This window comes from Prinia subflava, chromosome 10, assembly GCF_021018805.1.
Source record: "Prinia subflava isolate CZ2003 ecotype Zambia chromosome 10, Cam_Psub_1.2, whole genome shotgun sequence".
Taxonomy (NCBI): domain Eukaryota; kingdom Metazoa; phylum Chordata; class Aves; order Passeriformes; family Cisticolidae; genus Prinia; species Prinia subflava.
In genome coordinates this window covers 25,927,697-25,948,948 of record NC_086256.1, presented here as the reverse complement: position 1 = coordinate 25,948,948, position 21,252 = coordinate 25,927,697, and the positions used below count along the sequence as shown (strand labels likewise).

The following is a 21,252-nucleotide window of genomic DNA, read 5'->3' as shown; positions in this document are numbered from 1 at the left end:
AGATTCTACCTTAAATTAAAACTACTCTATCTTTAATTTTAATCATTCTCTTTGGCACATTTTAAATGCTTAGGATTTCCAGAGGGGTGAATTTCTACAGAATGCTTTTACTCTTTGATTTATCCTGATTAAGGTAAGATATGGGCAAACTAATCCCCCTCGGGTAGTAGCGAGTTTATTGTTTTATGATCCTTTGCACAGGTCTGCTGTGCTTCTGATTTTTGCCATTACAGAAGTTTGTGTTACATAGGAAGAGAAATTAAAAGCCCTAATATATGCCAAATATTTTTTTTATGGTATCAATAAACTTGTCGCAGAAGTGTCCCATGTCTGGGTGTGTTTGGCCAACAAACAAAGTGCCAACCACTTACAGTCTGTTTGACACGGCCCGAGGTCAGAGACCTGCTGCAGTAAAGGGCAGGTAGAAACCAAAAGGGCTCCAGCAGGCAAAGGGATTTACTGCTGTCTTCTTATTCTGCCTGCCTTGCACCTTCTGTTTGAAAGATTCACTTTTGTTCTGGACAATTCAGCTATGACAGCCACGGCTGCAGTTTAAAATGAGAATGTACACAATTATAAACATGTAACAATGTGAGGCTTGCCCCCTAACCTCAACTCTGATGCTGGGAATAACATACCTTTGCTGCTGCCAGCAGTCTGCCTGACAGCTTGATGTGAGATGTTTAAACCAACCAACCCATCCATCCATCCCCATCTGCACCTTCCCAAAAATGTTCACGACTTGTGGAAGGGATATGGCCTACTTGCCTGTGGAAATAAATATACTTGGATCTTGTCAACTTTGATTATTGGCACATTTTTGAGTAGTTATTAACACATGGCTTAGATCATCCTAAGATGCCATGGTTATTACTTAGCTAAGAAATGATGCTGGCAGGGTCATATTCCTCTCTGGTTATTGGAGTGCAGCTCAGAGGCCCAAGTACACCTGCACAGAGATACAGATAATTACCACTGGAGCATCTCAGGGAGAACAGAAACAATGTCTTTTAGGGGCAGCACTGGCTGCTTGGAGCTAGGGAGCCTCTATTGCTGTAGGGAAGTGAAATAAGATCATTTAAAATCACAAGGGAAAAGGACTCTTTATGCTACTCAGATCAAAGTGTGTCTCCATTTAACATTAGTTTTGCAGAAATAATATAGTGCTGGAAAACCCATTTAAAATCCCATCCTATTGTTTTCAATAACACTTTACAGATAGAGGTATTATGATTTCCACAAATGTCTCAGTCCTTACCTTTTTCCAGCTGGGAAAACTGAGGCTGGAGGGGGTTCTCTGTGTTTAAACAAGTGCAATCATCAATGGCCATATGAGACTCTTAAAACACATTTTGTTCTTAAAATCCCTAAAGCTGCTTCCCAAACAGCATAAGGTCAGGTACACACCGATTACTCACGTAGTTTGTATGCTGGAACACTTGCTAGAAAAAAGAAAATATTTATTCTGATACAGTGTAAATGTGTAAGGACATAAAATACTTGCAGAGAGTAGGTTTAACTCCCCATAAAGATGAGATCAGAGCTCAAATGGAGATGCCAGGTCTTGTCCACTGCACAAAATCATTTGCGTTCCAGTTGTGGCCTGAACAAATACAGCAGAAAAATATTTTGATTTTAAAAAGCCTAAAGATTATTTAAGGTAAATAGAATCTTAACATTTCAGTTCCACTTTCCCAGGATGCTATCACTGAAGATCTAAGGCAGGGCGTTCCTGGAATCTTCGGCACATTTCTGGTGCTTTCAGATTTCCCCTTGTGCAGCTCGCTCGTGAGCCTTGTAAATGTTTAATAGAGGATCAGCCCCTCTGCTCCCAGCATGACAGGACTCCTGTGACAGGGGTCACAGCCACTCCAGCCCTCCCCAAGGGAGGCTCTGGGAAGGCTCTGGCCTCACCTGGGGGCTGCTGCAGCTCAGCCATCCTCCACTTTCACTCTCTCCTGCAGCACATTCCAGCTGTGTCCCTGTCTCCCCTGGATGAGCTGCTTGTCCCCCCATGTCCAGCTGCCAGGGCAGTGGCCATCCCTGAGCTACAGCTGAATTCCTACAAATGCAGGTTACAAAAGACCCACGGAATGGTGTTTCCTGATAAACAACCCAACGTTTGAAAGAGACATTTTCCCTTCTCTTTTCCTTCCTGCCGAGGACTTCAGCTTCTAAAGAGTGCCCTTTAAAGAATTATTAAAGAGTGCCCTTTAAAGAATTATTTCGCATTCACCCAAAATAATCCTTTGCAAGGATTAATCCTTACGGGGTTTATAACGAGGCTTTCTTTTCAGGAGCTCTGTGATTGCTATGAGCTGTCAGAGAGCACTTCAGTCTGCAGCAGTGTTGTAAACAAAATCAGCACTTCTGCATGGTCATGCTTCAAGCAGTTACTGAACAATGCACTAGAAGATGCAACGACATAATGCAAGCAAGAGCTGAAGGAGAGAAAGGCTTCAGGCAAATTAAGTTTTATGCTGTGAAGTTTCCCTCAATCCCACAGTAAAGCCTGTTTGCTTTGCAGGAAGGACTCCATGTGTACCTGCTGTCACTGGCTGCTCCTCTTCCTGCAGCCTCAAACACAAAGAATCCCACGGTTTCAGGGAGGAGTAGCAATTTCTTTATGAGCACTGCTATTTGTATGAATACACATAATTTCTTCCCCTCCTCTTCTTGGGTGTGAGATGAAATGATAACTCAGAATCTTAATAATAACTGAAACGACTCAAATAAGCCTAGAGCTTAATAGTAATAAAAAGTTATCCATATCTGCACTTTTTCTTATTTTTAATCCCATGAGGATAAAAATTTACATTATAAAACTTTCAATTGCCTAAGTTCTCTGTAATTAAAATGACATCTCCTTGGTGTCTCTGAGTCAAAATGTGTCAGCTTTAGAAAAATACCAGCCTAAATAACATTACAGTTGATTAAAAAATAATCTTGAAATAATTTTAATATCACTGAAACAAAACATTTTATCTAATCATGGTAAATCTACTGAAATGCTGAAACAGGCAGCTTCTACTGCAATATTTGACATTTTCAGTGAAAATAACATTCTTGACTACAGCTCTAGACTACAGCTCCACTCTGGCATTTCGGAATAATTCCCCTTGCATACTGTGTCATCCATTACATGACTGATCCTTTATGAAACATAGCAATTATAATCAGCACTTAATAATTTCTTTTATTTCATGTTCTTGTATCAACTTGTAGCAAACCTGCCTTGCATAAAGTATAATTAAACATGATTCTTTTACTGACAGTCCCTTATTTTCCTTGGTGATAATGTTCCTCTACTTTTCAGGAACTATTGGGTTGGGATAGAACAATAACTGTGAATATTATTAATTTGTGTATTGAGACTCACCAACAGACCAAGACTTTCCTGTGCTCAAATGTGTACAGGCACTGGCGCACAGCTCTTGTTCTGACTTCTTTGCCCCAAATAGTTATTTATTCCTAAGTAAGCAATTGTTCACCTCCTGTTTCTGAATAACATTTTACAGGTTATTGGAAGTCTTGTGTTCTCCAGTAAGATCCAATTGTGCAACCTTTCCTACTAAGGAATTTATTCAACCTTTTTATCTGCTTGTTATTTTGAAAAAGATTTAAACAGTTACTTTATATTTTATTTTATTTTATTTTATTTTATTTTATTTTATTTTATTTTATTTTATTTTATTTTATTTTATTTTATTTTATTTTATTTTATTTCATTTCATTTCATTTCATTTCATTTCATTTTATATTTTATTTTATTTATTTTTTGGGGGGCTATGACTGAGATCTTAGCAACCCTCTGGAAAGCGACGTGGCTATTTTGTCATCACGTGTAAAACCTTCTTGTTTTAGGTTAGAATTTTTGGAGGTCGCAGTGGATTTCCAAAAATAATTAGGTGGACTTTTTTGGAAATGTGCAGTATTTTACCGTATTTCTACTTGCTTAATTATTTATTTTCATAAAATTACACAATGGGCAGGACCTCCAAGATCACTGAATCCAACCTTTGACCGAACCCAGTAAACCACATCTCTTACACCACATCCAGTCATTTTTTCAGCACTTCCAGGGATGGGGACTCCACTACTGCCCTGGGCAGCCTGTTCCAATGCCTTTCTTTTAATGAAAATACTTCTAATAATCTGGACCTCTCCTGACACTACCTGAGGCTGTTTTCCCTTGTCTTATTACTAATTGCCTGGGGAAAAAAGGTTAACCTTTACATTTTCTGTTTGTTTTTTTTTAATGAATATACTTTCTATTATTCTACTCAATAATAAGAATTTTTTAAAATAGCAGGTTGAGGATAATCTATGTGGGATCCTTTCTAAGTTGATAAAGCACCAGGAACAGCAAACCCTTGGCAAATCTGGGTCTACAACATTCAGCCAAATGACTGTGATCACTCTTTCTGTGCTGAGATACACAAACCTGCACCATTTATTAGGACTGTGGAACAAATTCTATCATGAGGGACTCCAAGCTGATCCACAGCGCACAGATTTTCCACTTTCTGATGATTTCTGGGGCTACAAGAGTTCCTGTGGAAAAGGAAAAAATTGTAGCAGACTACAGTGAGGTCTTCAATTATTTGATGTAAAAATTTTCTCCCATTATGTGAGTTGTAGAAGTGCTATTTGTGTATGCAGAATGCTACAAAAATTCCACTAGAAAATGGAAATTTGCATTGTTAATATTTTTTTTCCCATAAGTCAATGTGTACTAAACTATTAACCAGAAAATAGATTAAAAATTACAGTGCAAGTGAAAAGTATTTGATTTATAACAACTTTTAACTTTTCTTTGGTTCAGTAAATTAATTTTAATGTGACACGGATGTAAGATGTCGAGGACCTTTTAATCCTGTAATTTCCTTCAATTTCAGAAATTTCAGTAGTTATCACAAGATGCAGCAACACCACATAGAACAAATTACAACAAAATCAACCATTTTCATAACGAAAAAGGCTTGGATCGCTGCAACCCTTTTTATTTCTGTTTCAAGGAAAAATCGGAGAGGAAATGAAATCACCTGCTGCCCCAATTAGCATTTAAATAGTCCCTATTTGGCAGCGAAATTCGCGTCCTTATTTAGGTTAAAGAGGTGAAGAAAGCGTTTGTTCTTATCTGTGCAGCTGCTGCTGCGTCAAGTTTCTCTTGGAAGGGTGCAGGGATTCATGACTATGTCAGAGTTGTTGGATCCAAGACCGCTTCCTAATTCCTCATATCAAGGGCATTTTTTGGTCTTATCCAGGTTCAGAGCAGGATATTCATTTATTTTCCTTGTGCTTTAATTTCCTTGGGGAGGAAAAAAAAACAAAAAAAGGGCTCAAGATGGTTCCCAGAGAGGCAACAGAATATGGGCTCCAGGTGACGTGCCTCACTTCCAAGAGCAGATCAGATGATGCTCTTGTGGGAGTTATTAATTTCTTCTGGAAACCTGCTTTTCTGCTTTTTCTGCTGTTTTTTCAGTGTGGTGAGACCACTGTTGGTGTAGACCACCCCTGGTCGTGGATGCCTTGTGGGAGAGGAAGAATTATCATCACTCTGGGGTGACCCTATGGCAAGGGGGGTCAAAGCCCAACCACACACAAGTGCCAGGTTCAGGATGAGCAGAATGCAGAGTGAGGGAGAGGGTGGTTCCAGCCTGTGTGTCTGAGCAGCTGTTTGAAGCTTGTGACACAGTGTTGGAGCTGCCAGGAAATCAAAAGGAGACAATGTTCCTCAAATCTGAGATATCAAAATCAAGATATTCCTCAAATCATAGGAATATTTGCCTCTTTGTCAGAGATGGCGGGGGGGGCAGGGTAGGGAGGTTGTGGGTTTGTGGCTTTGTTGGTGTGTGAACTACTTCTTACAAAAAAAGCACAGCAAGGAGCCTCATGTCAGGGAGATTTCTGCTTCTGTGCTGTTCAGATAGTCACTACTTTTCTGCTCTTTGACCCTATTTCACCTGGCTCTAGGTTCAGGGAGGAGGGAAGTTGTTCAACACATGCGGTGTGAAGCACACCAAGAACCAGCACAGGTCTTGGTCCAGCCCAGGGAACGTGAATATCTCTTTACAGGTTGGTGGCTGTGGGTTTCTCACTCAGAACAGACAGGACAGCCTTGTACAACCCAAGGCAGCAGCAGCACAAAGTGAGCATTTATCCCGGTGAAAGGAAATTCTGTCTCTTTTCCCCACTGCTTACAAGCTGTGAGAAAGGAAGAGCAGACCCTGGTGGTTTTGCCTTGTTTTCAGTGAGACTGTTTATGAATATGCTGATTAGCTTGCCCCTGCAATATATTGAGATATATATATTTCCCCCCCAGGAACTGAAGTTGGGGGTCCCTTCACAGTGGTCACTGCCAAATAACAGATGCCAAAAATGCTTGTTTTGTTGCACCTTGAACTGGATTCAAGCTGGAAGTTCAAAGGGCAAGATTTTGTAACTGCTCACAGGACCTTGTGTCAGCAGATTTGTCTTGTGCACTGCCATTGCCCATAAGGATGATATAAATGACCTCATTTATTCTCACACCTTTCATTTAATGGAACATGTTCTTATTATCCATAAAACACTGGACTATATTTAACATTTAATCTTGATTCAGGGAAAGCACGACACCCTGCAGAGGTACACTGGTGTTTTTTTTCTGGCAGCATTGCAGTGCTACAACCAAACAAAAATCATCTTGGCTGAGACATTAGCAGCAAATGTTAAATTTATTCTGGCCAAAATTGAATCCCTGGTAATTGCTCAGCATTGTTCCTTACACAAAGAAGCTGGAGAATAAACACCATCACGTCTGTTGGGCATATGGATTGGGGAGTCAGTTAATCTTGGATTTATTTCTAGATCTGTAGAGCCATGTTTCATGCTGTTTCTTCCTAAGAAAGCTTCCTAGGAAAATCCTGCAATGTTCATGTAGCCTATTATCCTGGCCTGAGGCAGAACAGCAGCCAGGACAAGGTCATCCAAAGCATGGTTGCTGTACTGTGGTTAATAATCTGAAATTATTGGCTAATCAACCTCAAACTATATACCTAGAAGATAAGTAATAATATACCTAGAAGATAAGTAATAATTTTTAGGCTAATTTTAGTTAAATTATTATGCCTCTTTTTATTTTAACCTGCTTATCTGATTATCTTACTGCTGCTCCCAAATATGTTAACAGTCATGTTCCATGAAAAAAATGGGAAAGGCAGAATAACCCTGCCCATAGCTAAATGTTTGGGAGAATATGTCACATTTTGCTCCTCTTGGCTGTAAAATATGTCCCTGGTCTGCAGTTCTCGTCCCAGCCTCTGCTGGGTGCATAAAGTCCCAGTTCCTCCCATTCTGTGTCAGGACTTGTGGTATTATAACTAAAATCTACAGTGTAGATGATAATTACATGGCATTACTAATACTACTTCATCTCCCTCTGGTGTTTATGTCCCATTTGAAATTTTTTAAAATCACTTTATTTTTCTCTCTAAGACCTCTTCTACATAGGTGCTGGGAGTGATAATGAAATCAGCTCAGAGGCATAGAAGTTTTGTAGTAATGCATTTTCAATACATATATTTTACAATAGTAAATATGCAGAGCTTCATTCTATTTACAGCTTCTTTAAAAAGCTCATATTTGGACTCTGTGGAGGGGTTAAGTATCTTTCTCAGAATTTTTAATGTAGGTTGAGCTTCAGAGTAGGTCTGGGTGAGTACAAAACATGTAACTCTCCAATGGATGTATTACAAAGTACACTACCAGCTGACCTACCCAGTTTTGTATGATTCCCAGAGACCTGAAGGTTTTGTTTCTTTGTTTCCCAGTGTTTCCCCACTTTGTGTGGTTCCCACATCCCCACCCTTCAGGAGGATGGAGCAGAGGCCCTGGGCAGGCCGGGGAGCCGGGGCTGAGTGAACATCATGGGTTCCACAAAGTGGAGTGCCGGGTCCTGCACTGGGCAGGGCAACCCCAAATCCACCAAGAGACCAGCAGAGAAGGGACTGAGAGCAGCCCTGGGAGAGGGACTTGGAGGTTCTGGGTGAGGAGAAGCTCCCTGTGAGCCGGCCCTGAGTGCTCCCAGCCTGGAAACCAGCAGAGCCCAGGGCCCACCCAAAGCTCCGGGACACCAAGCCAAGGAAGGGCTTTCTGCTCCACATTTGTGAGCCCCCCCTGGAGCTCTGGGTCCTGAAGTCCCCAACATAAAAAGGACATGGAAATGTTGGAGTAAATCCATGAAGTTGCTGAGGGCACTGGAGCTCCCCTCCTCTGGAGCCAGGCTGGGAGAGCTGGGAATGCTCAGCACAGAGAGGGGAAGGGTGTGTGGAGACCTCACAGCAACTTCCAGGGAACTGGAGAGGGACAATTCATCAGGAACTGGAGAGGGACAATTCATCAGGAACTGGAGAGGGACAATTCATCAGGAACTGGAGTGACAGGACACAGGGAACGGCTTCCCACTGCCAGAGGGCAGGGTTGGATGGGATATAGGGATGGAATTGTTCCCTGTGAGGGTGCTGAGGCCCTGGCACAGGGTGCCCAGAGAAGCTGTGGCTGCCCCTGGATCCCTGGAAGTGTCCAAGGCCAGGCTGGACAGGGCTTGGAGCAGCCTGGGCTAGTGGAAGGTGTCCCTGCCCATGGCAGGGGGTGGCACTGGATGGGCTTTAAGGTCTCTTCCAAGCCAAACCATTCTGTGATTCTGTTAAGTAAGATAAATATAGGCTTTACTCTCACAGAACACATTTAACATGTTGCTGTTTCTGTGGCAGAAATTAATAACTGAACTCCCATCCAATGCTTTGATTCAGTTAAGAGCATTAGGAAGCTCTGTGTTTATAATCTGGAATTATATTGACAGTTTTCTTGCCCTGATTCTCTGTTTAGAGCAGTGCAATTCCGCTGCTCCTTTGGAGATAGCTGCAATTTAGTCCACAGGAAAAAAGAAAAACACCAGGACTATTTTAAATAAACTAACACTCCAACTTTAGTTTGGAATTAATACAAATAGTTTTCCTAAAAGAGAAGCATCCTTTGCTGTGGTAGAAACATTTTCATATGCTGAATAAGAATTCTTGACTTAATTTTTTTGTGTGCATGTAGAGATCTGAGCATTTCCTGCTACCAGTGGAACAACACTTGCATTGGAGGAGAACATTTAGATGCAAAGAAGATCAGCTGCACATTCCCCCTAGAGCTCAGCCATAAACAAACAAATAAAACACCAAAGTATTTTCAGGAAATATTTTGGTTTACCTTCTACTCCTTTCAACAATTTGAATTGCTACAGACAACAACAATAGTGCAGTTATTATATTTCACAGTACCAAAACAGCATTTATGCATGTGTTTGTGAGATTTACACTTGTGTGAAGCCAGATTCATCCCAGAGGGTTGGTAGAAACAACTGCCTTTATAAATTCAAGTGCAGGTTAAGTAACTGTCATCCATCAGTGCTGTAAATAGCACTGCTGGCATCAAACTGGAGACAAAAAGCCTCCACTTTGGAAGGATAAACTTATAAATTGAATAGAAAATGAGCCAAATAATCTACACTGTAGAAGGTCAAGTTTGGAAAAGGAAAAATTCTGGGTTTTTAGATACAGCTTCATAAATAAGGCTTTGGATCAGTACTTCTTTGAGAATATATTTGAGACTATAAATTTTGTTTGAAGGCAACAGTTTAGCTACCTTTTCCCTCTTCTAGGCAGTCAGGAGTAACATCAGCTTTTGTTTTGAATAGAAGACAATGTGGTCTCTGTGGCACCAAGCACGAGCCAATCCTGAGCATCAGTAACATCCCAGAAACAAGCGAGCAAGCAGCTTCCAAAGGCTTTAAGAACTCATATTCCCTGCCACACTATCCAGGTCATAAAGGGGTTTTTTTTGGCTCTGGGTATGGGGTAGAAGGAGGTCATGGCTGCTCACAGCACTGCCAGAATCCTTAGCCTGACTGTGCCTCATTTTTCAAATGAGAACTAAGGTGAGTAAGAACACTCCTTTTAAATTTGAAATCATTTATCACGCTGTGGGTTTGTCTGTATGCCTCTCCATTGCCCAGTGCTACAGATCAATTTGTAGTTCTGAAACAAAAGTTGTAAAAATGGTAATAGAAGGCATTTCAAAGACTTTGAGACTATGAGTTCTATCACATAATGATGAAGAATTTTAGCAGTTTGTGTTTCCCCTGTGATTCATCTGGGAGTATCCATCAATGAATCTATGAATCCTCTGCTCTGTTTTATTTCCTCCAACAGATCTTTATGCTGATTCATTCTTCATAAACTGTATTTTCATGTGTTGATTTACGCACTAAAACTCTTCCACAGATTAAAATTTCTTCCTTATCTCTACAAGAAACATGCTTCAATTCTTTTTCTTTTTGGTCAGGACAAAAAGAGAAGGAAGAAGAACATGATTTTCCTGCTGATTTTGAAGCAGTATAAGGAGCAGCCAAATCCCTAAAGTACAGCCCTGATGAGAGTTCCAGAGACTTTTTGAGTTTCATTTTCTTAGGATCCAGAATAATTGTTTTTTTTCCCTGCACAATTAACTACAGGGACAGGACCATAATATCAATTGGCTCTTGAGGTTAGGCAAAAAGACTGTAAAAAGACCTTTTTGCTTCTCTTTCTCATAACTCTTCTCCTTAATGGGTCAAAAAACTCTTTTCCAGGGCCGTCTTCTCCATTTTAAAGGTTAACTACTGTTTTAGCGATAGGTAAGATGCCCTCCTCTCTGAAAGAGAAACAGTTTTTTACCCCACTTACAAAGTATAAATCCATACCTTTTCCTCACGTTGGGTTTCAGGCAACAGTGGCTTTCATAACAGTCACAAATAAAATTAATAAAAAAGAGCAAGAATCTTCCAGTCAGAGGAATTTTTTGGATTTCATTTGTCTTCTGCCAGTCTAAACCAATGCACCATTTTATCAAACCTGTTACCTGTTTGGATAATAAATGATTCCTATGAGCAGATGTGAACTGGGGAAAAAGGATGCTTCAAGTTTGCATGTACAAGGTGTTGGAAAATCTCTTGATACTGTCAAGGGGAGAAGAAGCAGTTTTCCAATCCCTCTAGGACATATGAAAAACCATGAAATCAATTTTTGCAGGGAAAAGTAAATATATAAACCAGTGAGAATGGATTATTGTAATTATTTGGATCAACAACTGCTTTTGCCTCCAAATGTGTCACCATCCTACCTGCAGGCTGTAAACCCAAGTTGTTATTGCCATTTTCACAGGACCCCAGGCTGGCTGGGGTTAAAAGTGGCCTGTGGAGATCATCCAGTCCAAGCCCTGCTGAAGCAGGGTCACCAGAGCAGCTGCACAGGATCACACCCAGGCAGGCTGGGAATGTCTCCAGAGAAGGAGAATGCAGAGCCCCTCTGGGCAGCCTGTCCAGTGCTCTTTCTCTCTTACCTGTAAGAAAAGAAGCTGTTCCTTTTATTTGGGTGGAACTCTCTGTGTTTCAGTTTGTGCCTGGTGTCCCTTGTCCTGTCTCTGGTCACCACTGAAGGGTCTGGCCCCATCCTCATGGCATTCCCCTTAAGATATTTGTGTGCACTTACAAGTAGCTACAGGCCAGAGCACATCTAAAAAACAAAGCCCAGAAAGATAAAAGAGGTGCAAAATCTGTTTCGTGCTTACTCAGCCTGTACAAAGCACCTCCCAAGCATCCCACTCATTTTCCATTTCAGATGCAGTAGAGGCAAGGGAGGTTTTACTGGGAATTCTCCCTTTTCTCTCTGCTCCCTGACACTACTACCACATGCAGAGTTAATGAATCATTTACTTGGAATTTAATCCTCCTCTTACAAACCTGTGCAAACTGGTGAGATCTCACAAGACAATTCACCAGTTCCTCGCCCCTAGGTGGTTCATACAAACACATTCCAGTTCTGAAGTACTGTGCTTGCTGTTCACCCCTTGTGTCATTTGCAAAAAGCTCCTGGTAGGTGTGTTTCTGCTTTATTCTGTGCTGCTTGGTGATTTCAGCTGCCTCTGAGGCAGGAGGTAAATAGGATTTAGCCATTAGGAGCTACTGATTTTGTGCAAATACCTTTGTACGAGTACAGGTCCAGCTAAATATGTGGATGGTGAATTCCTGAATGAGTGCACACAAAGGTGTTGGGAAGTTAATAATGCATTTTGGGTAAAAAGCAAACAACCCCACACAACAAGATACAGAATTAATTCCCCCTTGGATTTCATCAGAGGAGGAAATTTTTCAGTACACAGGTTATTGAGGCTAAATATCAATCAGGCATGCACAAAAGGAAAGCCACATTCCTGCCTCTTGTGTCCCTTTGATGCTCATGACAGGTGAGAGGTTTGAAATCATTGATGTCACAGGAGCTGAGGCTGTAATCTGGCTATCAGTAGTCATAAAAAAGAAATATATCTGAGTACATTCTAGGTACAATGTATGTACTTTTTATTAAAATTCATTAATACATTTCCACCTATTTCATATGCATAATGTAAGAAGACAGGGAAGCTGATACTGATGAATTCTAGTTCTGGAAGTAGAATTTCAAATGCTAGGAAGCTGATAAGGTAAAAAAGGCATAGAAAGGAAAAAAATACTAGAATAAAAGGATATTAGGATAAAAAGAAATCCTACTGATAGTGTTTATTCACTGTAAGGTAAAAAAGCAGTAATATGGAAAAAATTGCAAACATTCAGTAAACCTTTCTGTTTTGACCTTGGCAAAATGTTAGAACATTACAAGCATAAAGTTGATGAAGAAATACTTTCCATTTCATCGAGGGCAAATGTGTTTAAAAGGAGCTTATTATATCTTGAATGTTTTTCATCTGATCACCACACGTAGATAATTGAAAAAGTGAAGGGACAGAGATGGGATGTGTTGTTCACTATCAGGTCCTGCTTCTTTTCCTCAAGGGAAGTTGTTCTGTTTACTTTGCTCATATTGCAATGTTTTTCTCTATTATCATGTTCCTGTATAAAGGCAGAGATTTTCAGGAGGCTGTTCAGCCACAACGTAACTAATTCCCTTATTTTTCACCTTGGATACAAAAATCAACCATAACAAGCTTTTAGTAAAGGTTTGGCAGAATGTCCTTTGTTTAACTGATTGTAATAAGCATTGAAAATTCTATCTTTGACCTGTGCTGGTAAGGAGAGTTTTTTTCACTTGACAATCTGTGAATAAAGAAAAATCTCAAACAGTCTTGGATATTACCTGATTCTAGGTCTGTCCACATCGGTGTGAATCCTCTCTTTAAAAAAAGTGGTGGTGTTTTCTTTTTTGGGTGTTTTGGTTTTTTTTTTTCCTATCAAATATTTTCTGTACTTCCTGTTTTGGAACTGCTAGCAGGTAGAAGCTTAGTATAAAATGAAGCTCCTTTCATCTCATTTTGGCCTTTTTCAAGCCATGGCCTCAGGCATGAGAAATCCTCAGGCTTTTAAAGAATGTGGGAGGAGAAAAACACCATATATTCTCTCAATGAGCTGTTCTGCCAGCAGCAGCACTTGCAGCTGCCTGAGAAAACATTGGGTTCAGGCTCCCACTGTCATTCCAGCCCATTCAAAGCAGTCATGTTCTCACCATCCAAGAGTGAAGGTGTCTCATTTAAGACATTAAGAGAAAGGAACACAGAAGAGTTCTTTTGTATTAGAAATTATATGAAGTTCATTTTCCAACAGCATTTTCCAGGCTGTGACACAATGTTATTCAATAACATTTATCTTAGCAGTAATAATGTTGACTTATAAAACACAATAAATTACTTGAAATGAGGCCTAACATTGTTAATTTTGCCTGGGCTCTGTTTTGTGTGTGGTTGACCTAAGGTAGTTAGGAAGGATCCATCAAACTCACAGTAAATCTCTTTATAGGCTGATTCAGTCACTGCAGTGGAAGAGATTATATTCCCATTTCATATCTCCTCACACCACCATTTTAGAGTACAATGGCATTTTAAAAATTTCCTTTTTCTAGATGTTTTATAGAGAGCTTTCCCTATAGCTCCCCATACCATAAAATTTAAAATGTGCTAAAATGAATGCAGTGATAGAAGCAAGTGTATAATTAATGTAGACATTTGGGAAAAAAGCTATGGCTTGAAACTCAAAGGAGACACTGACAGCTCTTGTTGGCCTCTGCCTTAGGATTCCTTTCAGATCCACTTGCAATTTAAGATTCTTTGAAGATAAAATTTTGTCCAAAACTTGTGTGATACTTTACTAACAGGTCTTTCCTGTCAGAACACTAATGGTTTCCTGAGATTAAACAACTCTCTCAATGCCATTAATAAAAGAAATAGTGTTGAAATGACAACTGTACTCTAAACTGTGCTTCTTTTCATCCCACACTGACTCTCTGGCTGGTCACTCTTCAACCCAGCATTGCCAACATCGCCACTGGCAGGAGACAGGCTGTGCTCCACCCTGTCAGAATCAGCCCTGCTGAGCTCCAGGGCTCCATGGCCATGGCAGCCACCCAGCCAGGGGTCACATTTGTGACACTTCCACGGCTCTGATATCTGGGAAGATGGAGAGAATGCTGCCCATGGCCCTGGGCACTACTTATGATAATAATGTGATTCCATTACAGGCTTCATCCCAGGAGCCAGCCTGACTGATTTCCTCTCTCTTGTGCAAGCCTGGGAGCTCTGAGCCATCATCCTTCTCCACAACAGGCTTTGCCTGGAGCTCTGCAGAGCTCCATGCAGTGAATTTCATATTGCTCAGGCTGGAAATAGATGGGCAGCACAGGGGGCACCTCCTGCCAGTCACTCCAGAGAGCACCATGGAAGCTGCTGCTCTTGGCTCTCATGGAGCAGAGGAGGAGGAAGAGTAGGAAAGGACAAGCTTCTCATGGCTCCAGTGTTTGTTCTCAGTGGAAAATCAGTTTTCTTGAGCAGCAGCCAGCAGGGATGCCATGCTGTTCCACGGGAGGTGTTCTCCTGGTGAATGGAACTCAGTGACTCTGGAAAGCAAAGGAGTTTTCTCTGCTCAGAATAAGATTATTAACTCCACCAGACCTGCTGCTCTGCCTTTGGCAATGGGCAGGAGCCTGATTTCCAAAGGAGAATAATGCACACTGGGCACAAAAAAAATGTTTTGATCTGGACTGTTTCTGTTGAAGAGACTACAAGACAAGCAGGTGAAGAAAGGAGTGACAAGAGAAGGGAAAAGCACTGCTTGCAAAGTGAAATTAACATTAAAACCAGACATTATATGGATAGGTATATAGCTAGACATATTTATGTGTTATATAGAAAGGAAGATAAGGATATGATTTTACTCAGTGATGTTGCTAAAAAGGGAAATCAGCTCTAATTTTAGGAGCTACTTATGACACAGAAAGCATTTGTGAAAACCTCCTCACTCACCATGCTAGAAATAATGCACCATAATCCCTCACCCTGAACTTCATCCCAGCTTTTGCCCTGCTCCTACACTTTACTCTCATAAACCCAGTTCCTTCTGAAGTCTGAATTATTTCCTCTGCTCTGGAGGCTGCTCATCACTTCTCTCTTGTCCAAATCCAGGTATCCCTGCTCCTGCAGGCAGGCAGACAGTTTTAGTGTCCAAATCCCTATCTTACCTTCAGAGATGAATCTTCTTCTTGTCGCTCCCAGAGAGTTTAGGTCTTCATCTCTCCATCTTCCAAAATACTTCTTTTGAGAAAGACCTCAGCAAAATAGAAAAGCTGTTTTCTAAAATCTCTAAAAGCTTCAGCTGTGTCTTGGAAAGTTTTAAAACTGCCCTCTTTTTAAAAGGGTTCCATTCTCCATATTTTATTGTCCCAGATTCCTCAGCAGTGAATTTCAAAATATGATTACTCTCTGCACTAATAAATGTTTCCACTGATATGCTCTGAACCAAAAAAGAATGAGAAAACTTTCACAAAAGCATTTGCCTACTCCCTCTCTAAATATATGGCAAAAGAAAAATCCTTCTGTAGCAAAAACTTTGGAAGGAACTCTAATTTGTTTAATCCAAGCAAATTTCTCTTAGTGCCAGAATAACCCAGTCCCTGGATTCAGTAAATAAAGGATTTGTAATATGTTGGGGCAACCTCAACTTGGAAATTCTTCTGAATTTGTTATGGATGTGGCCACTGTTCCCATTTATCTCTTCCAAGAAAAGATTTGCTGCTTGTGGAGAGAGGTTGTAAGACAATATCTGAGCCCACTGTTGCCAGAGAGACACCAAGGAAGGCAATGGGCTCAGCCCAAGGTTAAGAGGGGATTCAGAGAAGAGCTGTCATTATTGCACAGAGTGTGTCTAACATTTAGGAAATTTTGCAGTTGCCCAGCGTGCATTAAGAGCTCTAAAAATTGGAAACTGGAATTGGCAATGTTTAATCTGAAAATAGAATGCACTCTCTGTAGTTCATTACCACAACAGATTGCTGAAGATTTCTGAGAAATCCTCAGAATTTAAGTCAAGGTGAGATGTTTTCCTGGGGGACAGTTTCTTCTCAGTGCCAAAGGTGTGACAGCAAGAGGCATTTGGTGAGATTCCTCTGACTGCACAAAAAAGGGGACGGGTTGAGGGGGTTAGGGTGGTCTTCTCTGTCCTTAAATACTGACAATGAAAATCAGATCAAGGGTGGCAGCAAACAATTTTATAAGAATTTTATCCATTCTGTTAATATTTGAATTAAATAATTGAAATTAGTGTTTGAACCTCAGCTCAGATAACAAGCTTAGAACAAAAGGTTTCCTCAAGGTATAAAATAGATATTTTACAACATAAAACTTGTAATATTTTATTGGTGTCAAAGCAAGTCTGCCTTGCTGGTCTGTTCAGGAACTGGAGGTAACCAATATTTTCTGATGTATTCAAATTAAAAATATGACCAGAAAGCAGAGAATTTAAACAACAAAAAAGGCAGATTTTTTGTAATTGATTTATTTTTGGTGGTTTGTTTTTCATTTGAAAATTACATTTACAGTGCAGGGTAATTCACTGCTTTTAGTATCTGCATTAATGTGATCAATGGGGATTCTTTTCACTTTACAGGCAAAAAATATTTTTGTGTAATTTTTTTTCGTTTCTCTCTACTTATATGCAGTATAAGTAATACATTTTGTAGTTTCCTGAAAGGAAAGTTGTGAGAGAAAACTTCAAAATCTGACAACTAAGTTGGAAAATCCCCTATCAGGAAGCAATTCCCAAATACTAATTTAGGCACACTGGTGATGTGTAGTCTTAAGGAGCTATGGAGATCTGTTCAACTTCATGTCCTTGACTGGTAAATTACATTAAATTTCAGTTAAGTTACAGAAATCTCTCCCTACCGTCATGATTCACATTTATTTTTAATTAAAAAAATGGCATCTGCCAGAAAGAATGTGTCTGAGAGGAAAGGCAGGATCTGGGAGAGAAAGAGGAGGATGCTGGAAAGCAGAAGGGCTGCACAAAAAAAACCCCAAATTATAATTTTTCTAGGTTCCGCTAATAATTGTGGACTTAAAAGTATTAAAAGTCCTAGTGTTTGAGTATGTGTTACACAGCCCTGGTCATTCAGCTGCTGGCAACCCTTTGTTTCTGGCACCCCTCAAATATTCTTGTTTTGCTGCATCTTTGATTTCTGCTTCTGTGTTAATTTTGTGAGTGAGCATTTCTCTCTATTTACCTGGGACCTTCAGTAGGGTCTTGCAAGCTCTCTAAGCTCTTTGCTTTTCCACAATCTCATCTAAGAGGAGCCCTGATTGATGTGGCTGGACAAAAGACTCCACAAAGTGGTGGCTAAAGCAGAGTCCTCAGGTGGTTTGCACTCAATTCCCAGAGTCTGTAACCAAAAGAGCTATTGCTGTATCTGGGAAAAGCCAAGTCGCTGCCCAGGCTGCCTGGCTTGTCTAGATTTGAGGACAATGAGTCCTTCTCACTAATAGCTCTATCTGGTATCTTAATTGGCAAGTAAATTAATAAAAGATGTGTTTATTGCTGCTGTGCAATGAGCTTGTTTGTTTTCCCTGCTGTCGTTGATTTATTTTGGAGAGGGGAAGGGGGCAAGTCTTTGAATTCACTTATATCCCTCTTACCGTTGAAATATCATCACTGTTTAGGTATCAGTCTTTCTGTCTGTGTATTTTCTCAGAATGGTGGCCAAAAGTATAGAAAACTGGAATTACCCCAGTAAGGTCAAACATGGTGTGACAGTGTTCCTTCAAGTTATCCAATTTATCCAGTTCTGTACCTAAGTGACTTAACATCAAAAGGCAAAGAACATGGACTCTTTCTTGTTCTGATTTTAAATTTACCTTCCTCTAACAAAAAATACTTTTTGCATCTTGTCCACATTTGGGGAAACCTTTTCTTTCATTTAGGTTTATACCAAATCGGGTTGTTTTAGAGCTATATTCACACCAGAGGCCACACAAAACCAACGGGAGCAGCAGCAACCTAAGTGGCTTAGTTTTTATTTATTTCTTTCCCAACAATTATTTTATTATGGACTACTGTCTCCACTCCTAATAAATAATCCTTGTTGCTTGTCCTGTCTATAACACATGACAGAGTATCACTGTCAAGGCGCGTTGTAATTCCCAGCGAGTCGCCCCCAGCTACTCAGCAGAGCAGAGTCGTTTGCAAATGAAGGACATTTGTCTGGATGACACATTTCTGAATGAGAACTGCTTTGTTTTGCAGAGAGTTTGGCCGCTGGAAAGTAAACAATCTTGCTGTGGAGAGAAGAAATTTCCTTGGCTCCCCACTGCCGCTTGCCCCCGAGTTCTTTCGTAACATAAGGCTGCTGGGACGGCGCCCGACCCTTCAACAGATCACAGAAAACCTGATCAAGAAATATGGGACACATTTCCTGCTCTCAGCTACCCTGGGAGGTAGGGTTAATTCTTGGGAATATTTGGGATGAGCTTGGAGTGAGTAACTAAAAGTGCTGGTCACAAATGTTCCTCCTCCAAGCCGCTGCGATGGGCAATGCTCTCCGCGGGAGCAGATTTTGTCTTGTGACTCCTTCCTCTCCTTATTGGTGCTGTGTATAGAATTCTGTGCACAAAAAGAGAAGAAATCCAGTTGCTAAAGACCCTCTGTATTTAAATACCACAACAGATTGCTGAAGATTTCTGAGAAATCCTCAGAATTTAAGTCAAGGTGAGATGTTTTCCTGAGGGACAGTTTCGTAGTCCCAAAGGTGTGACAGCAAGAGGCCTTTGGTGAGATTCCTCTGACTGCACTAAAAAGGGGGCAGGTTGAGGGGGTTAGGGTGGTCTTCTCTGTCCTTCACCTGAGCTCCTGCTGTGCTGCTCCTAGTCCTTTGGGGGTCTTTCTCTCCGCTGAGGTCATTAAGGAGAGTGACTTTTTTTTTCTGTAAGTGGTCCTTGTAACAATTTACGTAATAACAGCTTACAGAGGTATCTGGGTTCATAGCAGTCCTGCAGAAATGGAGCCAGAAAACCAGTAACAAGCATTTCCAAAAAATCTTTCAATTTATGAGACTTTTAAACTACTTTGTCCGTTGGAAAATCCCTATATTGTCACTCTGCCCTTTTTAGAATTAGACTTCACTTAACCAGTGGGACTGCATTTTCAAAACGGAAAGATGAGCCTTTGCCATGTCATTCCCATTAACTTAATGAAATCTGCATCTTTCAGTCTCCACAGACTAATCTGGAAAGGGTAGCTCCATGGATAATTGGGATCCAGTCACCAGATGGATTGAAGAAATCCAGTGAAGAGGCCTAATGTTCAAAGGAGAGCATAAATTGTTCCGAATGAAAGATAATTAGTACCTGTGATTACCCATCTAGGCATTGCACAATGAACTGACATTTTAGAAATGCAGCTCTATCCCATCGTGGGTGATAATATTAAAGATAATTCTGGTTATTGAGTGTCCTTCCAGCAGGACAGGATTGTTGAAATCCTTTATTCACCTGGGTAATGGTTCTTTTTCATGCATTTCATAACTGAATCCTAACCATTTGTAAAGGAAATGAGAGCCCTCCTAGTCTCTCTTGGCTGAGAGCTGAGATCTGTAACAACCCAAATGGCTCACAGAGGCTTCCTTCTGAAGGAGACCATTCTGGAAACAAGAGGAATTTCTGTCTTGCTGTAGTTATTTTAAAAAATAAAGAGCTAATTTTGATCATTATTTTGGGAACTAGTACCTCTGCAACATTACCATTAGAATTTGAAGAACAATTTATGTGTGCTGGCCAGCAATTTGTAACAAAAATCTCCACATTTCTTTTAATTACTTTGAATATTTTTGCATGCAAATATACACGTTTTATAAATGACTGATTTCTTGAGTATAGAACACATGGCACATTTGAATAGGAAAACTAAGTGCTGAAGAGAAAGAAAATGTTTCCTAAAATATAAAGCATAAGAATTAAAACTTTGGCTGCAGCATGTATCCTACTTCAGGGATTATCCAGTGGTAAAGATTATTTTTCAGTATGGCTACCTATCTGCTAACTATTAACTAATGTAAATAGAAGCAGCTCCTCGGCCATGTGATGAAATTCATTGTCAAGGTGAAATTCGATCTAACAGCTCTAGGAAAAGAGTCTAACATGACCACAGCTGGTTTTTACTTTCAAGGCAGCAGTATCACACAGATCACCAAAGAGCCATGGAGCTGACAACCTTCAGGAGGGCTGGACCTAAGTAAAACTAAAACTTAATGCTATTTCCTTTGAAGGCATTTGAAAATTCTGGCTTAGACATTCAATATTCTCCCCAAAGCCTCAGGATTTGCTGCTGGGATGCTGAGGTAGGGTACCATTTCCTCACCTCAGAAAGACTCTAAAATGCAGTAGCTGCCACAGCCTTGCCCAAATTTTCACTCAGAGGGAGACAGTGTTGACTTCTGGGCTCTGTCACTGCTTCATGAAGTCAAAGGGAGTTTTCACATTAACTTAGGGTTTGATTCAGGTCTCTAGCCTCAATTTTTAGGTATGATTTGAGGCACACCTGCTGCCTTCCATTATCACTGGGTGGGTGCTGAATGCTTTGAAAAATTGGTTCAATTACAATAATTACTGGGAATTAGTAATTTCTAAGAAAGCTTTCATGAGGTAGCTAATAAACCCATACTTTCCTGCATGTGTTAGCTCTCATTTTTGGGCTGGATTGAATGGGGATTCCCACAGATACTTGTCCACATCTGATTAACATGTAATTAGATTTTTTTATTATTTTAATAATGTATTAGTACTTTCCCTTTAATTACAAGTTTTTTTATTGTGAAAGCTTGTCACTTATGCAGCTTGTTAAAAGCAAAAGACCAAATGGAGTGTGCACGGTACTTTTAT

The 21,252-nt window shown here is 40.3% G+C and overlaps 1 protein-coding gene across 2 annotated transcripts in view; it reads left to right on the top strand.

Annotated features, from left to right (window-relative positions):
• Positions 1–21,252, top strand: part of BRINP3 (BMP/retinoic acid inducible neural specific 3) — a 206,833-nt gene that overhangs the window by 90,614 nt on the left and 94,967 nt on the right. For both annotated transcript variants that reach the window (XM_063406514.1, XM_063406515.1), the window contains exon 3: positions 18,623–18,813. In XM_063406514.1, coding sequence (XP_063262584.1) covers positions 18,623–18,813 — 191 coding nt within the window. The remainder of the gene's footprint in view (positions 1–18,622; positions 18,814–21,252) is intronic.